The 13,565-nt window shown below is 59.4% G+C and overlaps 4 protein-coding genes across 4 annotated transcripts; all 4 read right to left on the minus strand.

Moving 5' to 3' along the window:
• Positions 1-2,902: 2,902 nt before the first annotated feature.
• Positions 2,903-4,264, minus strand: LSCM1_01882 (uncharacterized protein; the record flags this gene model as incomplete). Its single annotated transcript, XM_067319480.1, has 1 exon — positions 2,903-4,264. The coding sequence occupies one exon, from the start codon at positions 4,262-4,264 to the stop codon at positions 2,903-2,905; it is 1,362 nt and encodes a 453-aa protein (XP_067176029.1).
• Positions 4,265-5,166: 902 nt separating this feature from the next.
• On the minus strand, positions 5,167-8,829 carry LSCM1_01883 (uncharacterized protein; the record flags this gene model as incomplete). The annotated part of the gene is made up of 1 exon (XM_067319481.1): positions 5,167-8,829. One exon carries the CDS (start codon positions 8,827-8,829, stop codon positions 5,167-5,169), a length of 3,663 nt encoding a protein of 1,220 aa, XP_067176030.1.
• A 1,521-nt stretch (positions 8,830-10,350) lies between these two features.
• Positions 10,351-11,664, minus strand: LSCM1_01884 (uncharacterized protein; the record flags this gene model as incomplete). The annotated part of the gene is made up of 1 exon (XM_067319482.1): positions 10,351-11,664. One exon carries the CDS (start codon positions 11,662-11,664, stop codon positions 10,351-10,353), a length of 1,314 nt encoding a protein of 437 aa, XP_067176031.1.
• A 1,014-nt stretch (positions 11,665-12,678) lies between these two features.
• Positions 12,679-13,224, minus strand: LSCM1_01885 (uncharacterized protein; the record flags this gene model as incomplete). The annotated part of the gene is made up of 1 exon (XM_067319483.1): positions 12,679-13,224. The coding sequence occupies one exon, from the start codon at positions 13,222-13,224 to the stop codon at positions 12,679-12,681; it is 546 nt and encodes a 181-aa protein (XP_067176032.1).
• Between the last annotated feature and the right edge of the window lie 341 nt (positions 13,225-13,565).

Genomic DNA, 13,565 nt, shown 5'->3' on the forward strand with positions numbered 1-13,565 from the left:
TGCAAGAAAGCGAGCCCGCACGTGTAAGTCTACCTATCACAGAGGCAGCAGGCAAAAGCCACGAAAGGCACACAATAAAACAAGGAAAGCCCTCCACACGTGGATGAAAGCCCCCCCGTTTTTAGTAATCCTTTCCGGAAAAGAGAGGTTTAAGCGTGGCGACAGGGCGAGTCGACGAAAATGTGTAAATGACGACAGAACGGCGTGTGTGAGGGAGAGAGAGAGGGGGGAGGAGGAGTACAGAAACAACGAGAAAGGAAAGTGAGCCGTCCAGCGAAGCGAAATGGGGGAGGGGGGAGGTGGCAGAGGAGGATGGGAGAGGAGCAAAGACGGAGAAAAACGCCAAAGGGGTTCGTGCGGCTACGGTTCCTGCAGGATTCACAGAAAGCAGAAGAGCGCGTGTGTGTTCGTACGTTAGAGGGGTGAGGGTGAAAGTGAAGAGATGACCGGAGGGGGGACGAAAGAGTTGAAGAGTACAGGTCTTCTCTTCAAATGTACTCGTGCGTTCGTCACTGTCGAACAGCACGGGTTGTTTGGCGTGTGTGAGTGTGTGTGTGTGTGTTGGTGAGCCTCGAATTTATTGAGCACGAAGTGGGCCCTCTTCAGTTCCCCCCGTCTTCCTCCGCTTTGATTGCTGCTTGTTATCTGTCTTTCGATCTGCTGAGGGCGTGCGAAATATGAAAAAAAAGAAGCAAGGAGAGCACGTTGGCGCGCGCGTGGGCTGTCGTTTCTTTGAGCTTCTTTATGAATTATATATATATATGTGCGTGTGTATGGATCCCACACGAGCTGCAAGACACTCCTCCGAGTTGTGCGTAACCCACCAATGAAGAGGAATGGGTGAAGAATGGCAGGGGGAGGGGGAGAGCAGTGGCGCACAGATGCGCAGCACACCAACGACGCCGCCGATCGCGCCAAAACACACCCACGCCGAGGGGATAAAGAGTAGGGAAGCAACCCAAGGAGAGAGGAGCGAGCGCAAAGAGGAAAAAAGCGCCGGCGAAGCGGAGACGGAAACGGTAGTTGTGCACGTGCGTGTGGAAGAGAGCGATGCACAAGGAGGAAAGCGAGGCCACGCAGCGCGTGCAATAAAACTATGGGCCTCTCTGCTTCCAGGGCACGGCAAGCCCAAGTCGATGATCTCGTTTTGTTCTGTTCGAGAAAGTGCCGAAAGCGGGCCAAGACAGATAAGACGCTGTAGGTATGTTGTATCACTGCCGTTGGTGCTGAAAAACGTGCGGTAAAAGTGCACGGACGAAATGTGTGAGAGAGCGCCCCTTCGACTGAGAAAGGGGGCGGATATAAGCGGCAGCAGCTGCCCTACGGCTCTTCTGCCGCCGAGTCCCTATGCAAGAGGAGCGCACGGTGCGAACGGGAAGCGCTGTTTCCTATATATATATACGATGTAACGAAAAAGGCAACTGTCGTCCCAAGGGGGACACTCGTAGGTAAAAAAAAGGCGCAGCCGTACCTCACCCTTCCCGCAGTGCAGCGAATCACAAAGAAGACGTGCGGGAGTGGGTCAGTGGACGCAACACGGCGAGAGAGAAGAGGAGGCGAAAAGGGAGTGGGGAGTAAAATAGAAAAAACTCAAGAACACGTCACACTTCACAATGCAATCCGGAAGAGGAAAGGGGGCGGGTAGGCACGGCTAAAAAGCGATGACTGCGTTGAGAGAGTGACAGACGGAGAGAGAGAAAGAAGCAGCGAAGGCATGCACGCAAGCGTGCGCACGGGTGCGCAGAGGGAGTACTTCGTGGCTACGTTGCTTTCCCAGAGCCCCGTGCGGTGGTGCTGGTCGGCTTCCGAAACCTTACCTAATGGCACGTGTGCATGGCCCGTGCATGTAATGGGATATTCACACACACACATATATATATCCAAGTAATGATGCAGGCACGTAAACGTAGGGCCCAGGCGCATGTAGGAAGGGGGAGGAACGTCGTTACGTGGGCATATCCGGGGCGATTAGCGTCGCATAGGCGATGATAACATAGTCCACCATAAAGAGGAGAAGCCGGCAAGATAGGAGAAGGGAGAGGAGAGGTCAAGAAGGAAAGCAGTCAAGCCGAGATGGGGAACATGGAAGTGGCTGGACTTCGCCGTAGCGCGTCGTTCGAAACGCGAGCCATCATGCTACAGGCAACGTGTTTCTTTTCCGTGTAGGGCCTGCCGCGGTGGCGTTGGCTCACGCGCCAAAGGAGAAGTGGACGCAAATGGCTGGGAGCCTCTCTCTCCCTTTCCACACACACACACACATACACATATATATATAACATATATATGCACATATACATATATATGTGTATTCATAAAAGGATAGGCCGTGGGACGAGAAGCCGGAAGGCCCCCCCCGCCTCTCGAAATTACGCGTTTTCTATTTGTTGGCTCTCTTGGGCGTGATCCACTGCCTCGCACAAGAAAATAGCGAAGCGGAGCAGGTAGCAGCAGAGGCAGAAAATAGGAAGCAGAGGTCACACCCTGGGCGGTCGTGTAGAGAAAGGGCATGCACAGTGGCCCAAGAGAAGCGCAGCGCTACACCGCTGCCGCGCACACGCGATGCATGGAGCAGCGTATGCACGACGGAAGGCGCCCGAGTGCCGAGTGCACTCACAGACACAGGCACCCCTCCGCACATACATGAATCGAATCCTTGGCAATGTCTAAAGACGGTCACAGATATTACTATAAGAAGAGCGGCGGCATAGAGGGAGTGGGGTGAGGTGAGGAGCGCAGAGAATCAGTGAGAAATAGGGGAGCCGCAAACAGAGGCCTCACCACCGGGCCCCGCGAAACCAACGCCACGTGGCGCTCCCCCGTCCCCTGCATTCTGTCCCTCTCTCTTCACCCCTCACCCTCCTCTGACCACCTCGGCCGCCCTTTTTCGCTGTTTCCTCACGCCTCACTGCGTTGATAATGTGTCGCGAGTCCATGTCCACACTGTTCGCCGGCCAGACACATTGTTGCCGCTCTGCCCCGCCACAGCAGAGCGCTGCGACAGCAACTCTGCTGGGGCAACAAGGCGCCCTCGATCCTTGGCGCACACGGATGCCAAAACAGCGGCGGCACTGGCACACTGTGGCGCGCTGCAGGCGGACGCCTCTTGTACGTCATCCGCTCTCGCTGCCTTCGGGGGTGTGAACTGGATGGATCGCGCCGCCTCGGAAGCACGCTGACGTTTGGCCCCCACGGCTGCGGCCTCAGCAACGAGCATTGCAGAGCGCGAGGCAACTCGCACGGCGAAGTTTCCGCGGAACCGCTGAGTGCGCGGAAGTGACCCGTTCCGCAGGTGCGTTTGCGAGGGACGGTTATCGCGATCAGACACCACGTCAGCAGAAGGCGGAGCAGCTGCAGCGGTGTTACAGGCAGCAGTCCGGCCCTCTGTCGGCTGGGTTTGTCTCGTGTTGCGGTTCACGTTGGCAGCGGGCACCACTGTCACCCGTTCAAAGCAGCTCGCCGGTGCGAAGCCGATGCGCTTCTTTTCACGGGGACTGAGCTGCTCATCAATCGCATCATACACACACCCTACCGCTGTCGATGGGGACAGTGGTTGGTGAGGAGATGTATAAGCGATACGGGGAGCCATCGCAGCGGCGCCCGCTGTGGCGGCCGTGCCTTGCGTGCTCGGCGGAGCGCCGCCACGTGGCTGCTCCCGTGGGCTCCTCTCCGTCACTGGCGACACTAGAAGTGAAGCTTGAAGAGAGCCATGGGCGGCTGTCGCGCTCACTTCGACACACCGCGTCAGTTTTTCTTTCAGCAAGAGAAGCAGTCGATTCACAGCGGCAGGCGCCATGAGCGACGCATCTCGGTGTGCATTAGCCGTCTCAGCACCTGGGGGGGCCGAGCACGACTCTCCTGCGGCGGGGGAGGGAATGGGGTGCATGCTCAACGCGCGAGGCCCCCCAGACAGACTAGCTTCAGTCGGTCCTCTCCCCAGCGAGCATACGTAATCGTGACACTTTCGCACAAAGGCCTGTCTCTGCGAACGCAACTGCCGCGCGGCGTCGTCACTCGCCCGTACAGCGCCCCTGGCGTGCGCTTCCGCAAGGCGGCGTTCTGCGTGGCCCAGAGTGAGGTTGGCCGCCAGCTCCTCCTGCCTCGCCTGCTCTTCAGCGATGATAGCCTCCTGGTGGTGCAGCTCTCGCCGCAGGGTCTCTGTGCGCTGCTGGACCTCGCGGAGTTCGACCTGCGTCAGCTGCTGCTCCTTCTGCAGAGCACACACCAGCCCGTAAAGCTCCTCCGCAGAGCCAGGCTCTCGAGACATGCTGACAGACGCTGCGAAGGGCCCCGGGGAGAAAAAGGATTTGATGTTATTTGGCGGGCGCTGTTGGAGGTATGACCGCATAGTCTTGAAGAGAGCAGCGCTAAGAAAGGCAGAAAAGATCTCTGCGGAGCCCGCGGGCGCTGCGGCTGTTTCACAGAAGGGCACCGGCGACCCACGCGCAGAGGCACAGCACAACAGAAAAGAGAGAGAGCGTGCGGCCGCGCCGTCACACGGTTCTGCGAAAGGACAGCTCGCCGAGCTGAAGCAGGGGCAAGGGGCGCAATGCGGTAAGGCACCCTTGCTGCCATAGATGTGTTCTTCTGTGCCTTTGCCTATGCATGCAGCATCGAAAAGAGGGAGAAAGGACGGTAGGAGAGCGTGTAGCAATCTGGATGGGGAGAGGAACGGGAGACGGATCATCGGCGGGAGCAGTGCCGCTTCTTGCTGAGCGCCCTATGCGTAGAAGGTGGCCTCCATATGCAGAGCGGCGCGCCGTCGGTGACGCCACTCAGGGCCTCTCAAGCACCCTGCTTCACCAGCGCTCCACGCGCTGCGCTCGTATTTGTTTCGGGGCAGCCACTCAACATCAGAGGAGATGAAGAGGGAAATCGAAAACGCACTGCTATCACCCCTTTCAGAAGATTCTGTGTGCTTCACCGCGTGCCTCTCTTTACGTCTGTGCTCGTGTCTGAGTGTGTGTGTATGTGCGTGAAGGAGGGAGCATAAGGCAGATCGCTAGGGCGGCGCCGATTCGGTTCCTCTTTGTGGAGCACTTCCTTGGCAGATGTGGCATGATCCCGCACTTCAAGCGAAGGTGAGGGAGCCCCCGCTTTCGATCAGCGAACAAGAGTACGTACGTGCCACGCTGACTCTCTATGCAAACACTTTGCCCTTCCTTCCCTCTAGGTGGCACAGGAGGCCCCCTCCAACAGAGCCAGAGCAGCCTCTTGGCACCACACCAGCTCGCGACACAGATCCACCATCTTCTGCGGAGCATCGACAGCGTACTCCCACTCCACCGGAAGGCTGTTGGGCAGCACGGCACTGGATGCCACAGCGTCCTTGCGACTGCCGTGCTCATGATCCCTGCCCATAAGCTGTTCCTCAGCTGACGTGGAGAGTGCGTGGCGCTGCAGCGCCCTTGTCACTATGCTCTCTCGTGCCCCCGTAATGTCACCACAGACGGCTATCACCGCCTCCACTTGACAACATGTCCTTGTGGCAGAGGCCTTCCTTCGCCTCGAGCTTGCCGCATTAGGGGCGGTTGCCCGCGTCGAGTCCTCCGGCGGCTGTGCATTTGGAGAAGGCAAGGAGGATGCCTTCTGGGGAGAAGCCGGCGGAGTTGTGGAAGGTGCTGCTTGTAGTGGCGAAAGAGGCGGCTCGCAGCGGCGGAAACGCTGAGGATAAGCGTAATGGAGCGAGGTGACCAACTGCGCGTCTTCTTCGGCGCTGGGGGGAACGGACCTGTGGACGCCTCGGAAACTTTCAGCGGCAGCGGCGGCGGCGAAGTCGGAGTCGGAGTCGGGGTCGCTCGTCTCTGTGTCCGAGTCGCCTAGCTCTCGGGTCGCGAACGACTCCACAGGGGCCACCTGTAGAAGTGCCCATACAGGAACCACAGACACCTGCGTTTCTAGCGCCAGGTCCTTCAAAGAGGCATCGTTAGGTCGCGGATCCGCTGCGCCACAGGCTGCCTCACTGCTGCCGCCCTCCAGGCCCTTCACATCTGCAGTGCTCTCTGCAAGTGGTGAGCGGTGCGTGTGAAGCCGCAGCAAGAGCGCTGGGTCCTCGAAGAACGCCAATCGGCCGCCAGACCCGTCTGGCACGCCATCCGCGTCTGCCCATTCCTCGGGCATGACAGCGTGCGGGCATGGCGACTGCTGCAAGCGAAATCGAGCAAAGGAGACGGCGAACTGGGTCGGTGGCGCTGGTGGCTTCGCGGCGGCGTTCTTCTTACGCCGCGCTTGTGAGCTGGATGTCTTTGCTTCTGCAGCATTTCTATGCCTTCGGCCCGCTGCTGCCGCGGGTCGCTGTATGAAAAAAAATGAATGCAGCCCCAACTCATAACTCGGCCGCAGCACCCCCACCTCATTGCGAGTGACGAGGGCGGAGACGTAGCATAGCATCTCCTCAAGCGGCATGACCAGTAGATAGGTGATGTACGGGTTGCCGCTCTGCGTGAGCTCCGCATTCAGCACCGGTATCGGTGACAACAGATGCCCTCCTTTGCCCACATGACTCACGTAGGTGTTGGATTGCTGTTGGGCTGCGGTGATGTACAGCTGCCTCGAGGAGGCGACACCTTTGCTCGGGTCGCTATGGCGCATCGGAAGGCAAGAGAAGATCTTATGAAGCGCACTCGTCACGCTGCCCGGATGCCGCCCACCTCCACCGAGGCTGCCCCTAAAGGGGCTCGCGGCAGCCGCGGTGTTGGCGTTTGCCTGGCGCGGATTTGCTTCCTCGCCGGCCGTAGAAGCGGGAGCGTTGGCTGCTGCAGCAGCGCCGCCGCCCTGTGTACTTGGCCCGCCTAATTGCGGGGCCTCGCGCAAAATCAGCCGGTGCAGGTGCTGTGCGACGCGCAGCTGCTCGTCGGTCACCGAGTCGGCCAGATCACCTGAGGACGGCTTCCTCGCCCTGTCCAGAGCGTCCTCAATTGCTGTGACAGCGAAGAGGGCATCGTGAAAAGCTGGCGTATAAGGGGCAGTGCTGTGCGTGCATGCAGACACGAAAGCGGGTGCTAACGGCGCCGTCATCACCGTCGAGGGTGCGTCGGATTGCGAGCGGGCCTTTGCCATGGAGGACTCAAGAAGAGACTCCACCAGCTGCAAGGACGTCAGTGGTGACGCCGACGCCGACCCTACCGTACGTGGGAAGGCGAGACAGAAGGCCAGAGCGTCACCAACAGTGATGAGAAGCACGTCCACTACTACCGCACAGGGCAACTTGGCTGCGGATTCCCCCAAGCGCATGGGCCAGGACGTCCAGCGGATTGCATCTGCAGCTGGCGCAGGTGGCTGGCGTCTCGAAAAGGGTCGAGGAGCCGCGAAGCGAGCCAGGCGGTCGATTGCGGTGGCTGCCAGCAGCACCTGCTCCTCGTGGCTGAGCAGCTTCGAGAACCTCGCGGAGGCCAACAGCAGGCCGGACGGCGAGTAAACAGCCACAAGAGGCGCCGCGCCGATGAACGGTGCTGACGGCAGTCCGTCTGTAGTGGCAGCCACCGCCGCCTCTGCGTCTTTGCATTCTGTAAGCGCCCACAGATCATGCAAGATGAGGCGCTCCAGGTCCGCGGCTTGGCGTGTGGGCATCGGCCTCTCACTGCCCGCAAGCAAACGAGCGATTGCCCACACCAACACCCGGCCACTCTCCTCGGCCGTGCGCGCCACGGCCGCCCAGCTGGAGCTCCCTTTCAAGAGCCTGTCGTTCTGCCGCCGCAAGTGTGAAATACAGTGCAGCAGCGGCGCCCCGCCGTGAGCCTGCGCAGATGCACAGCAAGCGCAGCCGCTCTTGCGGCATCCTCCCGCCTGTGCGGCACCAATCCGAACGTGCTCCAGACCTTCGAGAAGGACGGCACGAAGCACCCTTGTGGTGCTCTCAGTGGCGGCATCATCGCTTCTTCCCAAGGCGTTTGCAGCCTTACCCTGATACTTGAGTGACGGAGTAGAAAGCTGAAGGCGGACCGCTAGCAAGCTCAGCGGCACGACACCTTGCGGTAGAAAGTACAGCAAGGAGCGACGCCGCAGCGCAGCGGCGTAGCTCAGGGGAGGTCGGGTCACCAGCGAGGCCGGCTCGAGAGCCTTGGATAATGCGGTCGACGAATGCGCGATCGGAACGCTTGCTGTTGCACATGGAACGTGTGCCAGAGCCCCCACCGCGAGGTTCGATGTAGTTCCGGTCGCCGCATCAGAAAGAAGCGGCTGCAGAGACAACTGCCCTGCTGACCCCTCCACACCTTCGATGGCGGAGCAGCCCTGTGTCAGTTTCATTAAGAACTGTCGATTCGACGAGGTGACAGCGCTGCCTGTGTTGCTCAGCAGATCGACGCCGACTCCTTTAGCGCGTTCGAGCCACAGAGTCGGTGGCACACGTCTCCTCCCATCGTCCTCACGCACGATAGCAGCCTCCGCGCTCGCCGTTGAGGTTAGTGGTGGCGGTGCGCGGGTGCACAGCGCGTCTAACAGAACTTGCACGCCTCGCTCGTTGGTGATACACAGCACGGCAAACACGCGATCGAGCAGAAGCCGGAGCGGAGACGACTCCGTCATCTCTGTATCTTCCTCATCACCAACGGCGACCGTTGTGAGGCCAAGGCGGCCACCCAAGTCACGTTGATCGACCATGACGCACGAGTTCATGCTCTCGTCGGTGCCGCGCACGCCATTTGCGTCACTGTTGCTCCTGCCGGAAATGGCGGGGGCACTGTTGGTTAGTGTGCTGAAGGTATGCAGCTGCCGAAGACGAAATGGAGGCTGAAAGAGCAGCGCCATGCCCTCAAGACTTGGGACGAGCCGTCCATGAGAAGGAGCTGCGTAGCGATGGCCTCCGCTACACTCGACGCGAACCCACGACATGGCGATGCTGTCAACCCGTTCTGCTCCCTCGCTATGTGCCTTTTCACAGTACACCTTGAAAGAGGCGGCGCGGTACGCCTGTGCTTGCCAACGCCTCTCTGCCCCCTTCCCGCCCTCTCTATTTCTCTATGTGTGTGTGTGTGCGTAGGGGGTGCCACTTCGGTGCTTCTGGATGGAACCTCAATGGGAAATCGACGAAACAGCTAAGCGAATGAAGGCAAAGGTAAAAACGGGCTATAGCCTTGGCGCACCGCCGCTGAGTCAATGTGTACCTGCGATACCTCGCTGCGCTTGCACCAAAGCTCGTGTATATAATCCACGTACGGACCCCTAAGAGCACGGGGGAGGGGGAGGGAAATGTGCGTGTCGTGTATGAGCACGGCCGCTGCAGGAGGCTTCATTTATAGTTCAGACGGCAAAGGGGTAACGATAGGCCGCGATGCTGTGACGGCACACACTGGCGCGCGTTTCCTTGACCGCCTAGCGAGCAACAGTTGTGGAAAGTGCAATGGTACGGCAAGCGTGCTGAGTGTAGGTTGATGTGTGCGTGTGAAAGAGAGAGGGGGGAGGGCACGTGATGAATGGGATGGAGTCACAGCCACGAGGCAGTCTCTGCAGGTGCACCGCCGCAGAAGCAGGGCACACACCGAACCCTCTCGGCCAATGAGGCAGGGGATAGTGGCATTACTTGCGTCACAGCAGCCCTTCGTAGTTGACATTGAGTGGAAAAGATTGGCCAGCGTTCGACGGCCAGCTCTTTGGCTGGTCAGGTGCAAAGAGGAGAGGGGAAGTGATGCCCCTCGCTCTATCGAGGTGCACTTGCTCGCAGCGCTCTGACACTATGCACCACTCGATGGCATGTCAATGACAGACGAGAAGAAAAGCGCTGGTTTAATGGAGCTAAACCTCTTCAGGTAGCCGGCTGCGGAGGAGGCCCGCCGAGGCGGGCACCCACTTTTCACGACTCAGGCGCACACCCACATGAAAGGGGTGGAGAGGGATGGGGGGGAAGGGCGTTCGTGAGGGATGATGTGTGGCTTTTTGCCCTCGCGCGGCCTCTCCTCTTTGTTTATGCTTGTCTGGTTAGTTTGGGAGCTGAGGAGGTAAAGACCCCGGATGTGCATAGACGCACCCCTCACTGCGCGCCTCCCTTTTCCATTTCCACGGCGCAGCGCAGAGGTGCCGGAAAAGCTGAAGAAAAAAGATTAAGCTCAGCGAAAACGCACCACAGCAAAGCGGAGAGGATGGGGGGGAGCGTGGAGAAAATAGGCAGTGCCCGGATGGGGTCCGAGCTGGCCCGCCAGAACCTCTCTTTCCCCCCCTCCCCGCAGCCATCGATCATGCTCGTCGGCCTCCCATCTCCTTTCTTTGCCCTCCGCGACGAAGCCGGCGACTGCACCATAGACGCCCACACACAAACTCAGGCGCCCACCTCCTCTCCATGTCGAGAAACCACCACCTCACCCCTCTTCTGCTCCGCGCCCTGCGCTGCCGCCGTCCCCCCTTTTTCTTTGCGCCTCTCTAATAGATGTACGGGAGCAGCCGGTACTTGACAAGGCTGCAGAACGCGTCCCAGTCCTCCTTACCATATTTCTCGAGCATCTGCTGCTCGTCACGCAGCTGGCGGTGCATGAGGAGAAAGCCGAAGTAAACGGGGTGAAAGTATGGCAGCAGCTCCGCCGTGCCGCTGAACGAGGCCCAACCAAGTGCCATTAGCCAGTCACCGATGTAGTTCGGATGGCGGCACATGCCCCAGTAGCCGGAGATGATGAGCGACTTGCCCTTGGAGGTCTTCATGATGCGGAGGTGCCGCACGCGCGGATCGTGCGGGTTGCTTCGGAAGCGGTCCTTCTCGGTGTTGGCACCGCGAAAGATTAGGTAGCCGACCACCGAAAGGGAGGCACACAGACCCAGATGCAAGGGCGAGAGCCGCGCGGGGTGATGAACGAGGTAGTTCGTCTGCAGCGTGTACGTAAACGGGACCCACGCAAGGTCGCCGAAGCAAAGCATAAAGCCGAAACCGTCCGTCACAATGTCCATCATTGTGAGGTTTCCCGCCTCCAGCAGGAGGCCATCCAGCACGTAAAGGGACTCGAAGAGTGCGACGAGCACGATGCTCGGCGTCATGGTGCCCAACTCAGCCGACTTGCACACGAATGCCCAGTTGATAATGCTCCAGCCAATGAGACCAGGACGCAGCTCACACATCAGCTTCCAGTCCAGTGGACCGGTGCGCGGATTCAGCTCGCGGCCGATCCAAAAGTCATACAGGGCGTTCCCGCTGTTTCCACCGAGAGCCGTGAGCACTTTGCCGCTGCGGTACGACGCCGCGTACAGCACGGCGGACATGGTGAAGGAGATGATGATGGCACCGATCATGAGGGCATGGAAAAGGTCCGCCACAGCAGTCATGCTCAGGATCGAGCTGCAGTGCATCACCAAGAGCACTAGATGGGAGATGAAGAAGGCATGTATGGCATTCATGCGGTAGGCGAGTCGCTCGCCGTTGCGGAGCTGCCCACCGTAGACGAGCTTGCCGATGGGCAAAATGGAAAACACGGCGTGAGCGGCCAGCCATGAAAGTTCAATGCCGATCGCTTTCGGCACCATTGGCCAAGCCCTCTGTACCGCACCCATCATCAGTGCAGGAAGCCGCCTTACCTGCATGACGCTGCACTGCTCCTCACTGCAGAGGCTGTTCAGAGCGATAACCAGCGTGGGGAGAAAGACAATCATGAAAAAGGCGCCTAGTGGGCCGCCCCACTCGTAAGTGGTGGTGCGGGGCTGCAGAGGACTTCCCTCTGACTTTGAAGCGGCGGCGCTGCTTCTCGCCATGGCAAAGCAGCAGTTAGTAGAAAGAGAAAGTGCCGAGGTCGTACAGGAGGCTCAGCCGCAAGAGCGCAACACGTGCTCCTGTGCGGGGTGGGTGTGGAAAAAGCGGCAGATATCGAAGCAGCTCCGCACGCAGCGTCTTTCACCCCACAGTTTTTTTTCCACTCCGAAAGTGTGGTGCGCACAGCAATCCCCTACACCCTCAGCAAAAAAAACTGATAACTGACCAGAGAGTGCTGTGGTGCCCATTAAGCAACTCCTACACCACAAAAAAAGTAAGTGGTGCAAGATTCGAAAAAAAAGAGAGAAAGGGGTGCCGCTCAGACACGGCAACTCAGCAGGCGGCGGGGAGGGGGGACGCGCGCACGCAGTGGGGAAAAGTGTTTCTATGCAGCGCAGAGAGTGGCACAGAACGAGCTCTCCACTAAAAATAATCGTCACGTGTTCCCGCTGCGCTTCAGTCGAGTAGTAGGAGGCCCCAGCGGGGAGAAAGGAGTCGATGGCAGGCACTGATGGAGAGCCAAGTTCACAGAGCGAGGAGGAAAGGCAAGGGTGGAGAGAGAGAGGAGAGACAGAGAGCAATATCTGCGCGACTGTGGAGGGCGAGATACGTTCGAGCTAACGTGGTTCACAGGCACGTCCGTCGTTTCTACAGGCTTGCATCTCCGAGTGCATCTCGAAACACCTCAGCAAGAAAAGGGCTAGTTGCCATTGCGCGCCTCCCACTAGCGCGCGACTCAGTGGACGCTATCTGCGCTTCCACGTTACTGGAAGGCACGCCGCATACATGCCCTCCTCCTGCCGTTTCTTCGCCCTCGAAGAGAAATAGTAGAAAGGGAGGTGCGCAGCAGTCTCGCGGCACCCAAAAGAGGGCAGTAGCGCACGCCTCCTCTCCATGTCTTCTTTCTCTTCTTGTAAGAGATGGAGAGCCGCCTCTGACGAGGATCGCCGCCCCCTCCCCACTACCATAACCACCCACACGAGGACAGCTCCTCACCATGTGCCTTCATCGGCCTTTCACACGCTCACCTGCGGGTCGGAGACCACGAGCGCCAGGCCGAGGACGATCAGTAACGCCCCAGCACCCCACATGGGCGTCACCTCCTCTGCAAAGAGCACAAGCCCGGCCAGGGCGCTCACCACGAAATTCGTCCCGGTGTTCAGGATTTGGCACACCGGTGTCGGGCCTTGCGAAAGCGCCTTCAAATAGAAGCGCCACATCGACGCTGTCAAGAAGACATTCATCAGAAAGCAAAGGATGCGCAGCAGCCATGGCGCGACTGCCTGCACCATCTCCATAGCGGCCCGGTCGAGCTGCAGGTAGCGCCCGCCCCATTCCACCAGCAACGGGACACGCGCGGACTCCACGGCGAGCTTACCCACTACACCAGAGAGCGCTCCGCAAACCCCAGCGATTGACGCATTGACAAAGAAGGTGGGCACCGCTCGGTGCGTCCCCGCCACGCGCGAGGGCACAGAAGCCCTTGCCAGGGGGCGAGGGTTCCGTGATGGCGAGGTCACAGGCATGGTGTCACCGAAGATGCGCTGCGTGGAGACGTCCATGTAAGCCTCGAAAGTGCGCAAGCGATATTCGGGCGCTGACACGGCTGCGGCTTCTGTTTAACGCTTACGTATTTGCACTGTTGTACGCTTGCGCCCGCGGGAGTGGCTCTGAGATGGGGCTCGTATATGTGCTAAGGGGTGACCATCATACGCATAAGATGTGAGAGAAGCCAAAGCACTACCGTCTATGAGAGCGCCTGTGTAGGCGAAGAGCACGCAACAAACGCACAGTCTACGACCCAGCGCTGACAGCGGGCATGCTAGGAAACACGTGATGAGATGGGAGCCGCAGACGACGCTGATCGGAGGGGGGCGAAGGGCGCGACAGCAGAGAGAATTCA

This window comes from Leishmania martiniquensis, chromosome 32 (assembly GCF_017916325.1).
Source record: "Leishmania martiniquensis isolate LSCM1 chromosome 32, whole genome shotgun sequence".
Taxonomy (NCBI): Eukaryota; Euglenozoa; class Kinetoplastea; order Trypanosomatida; family Trypanosomatidae; genus Leishmania; species Leishmania martiniquensis.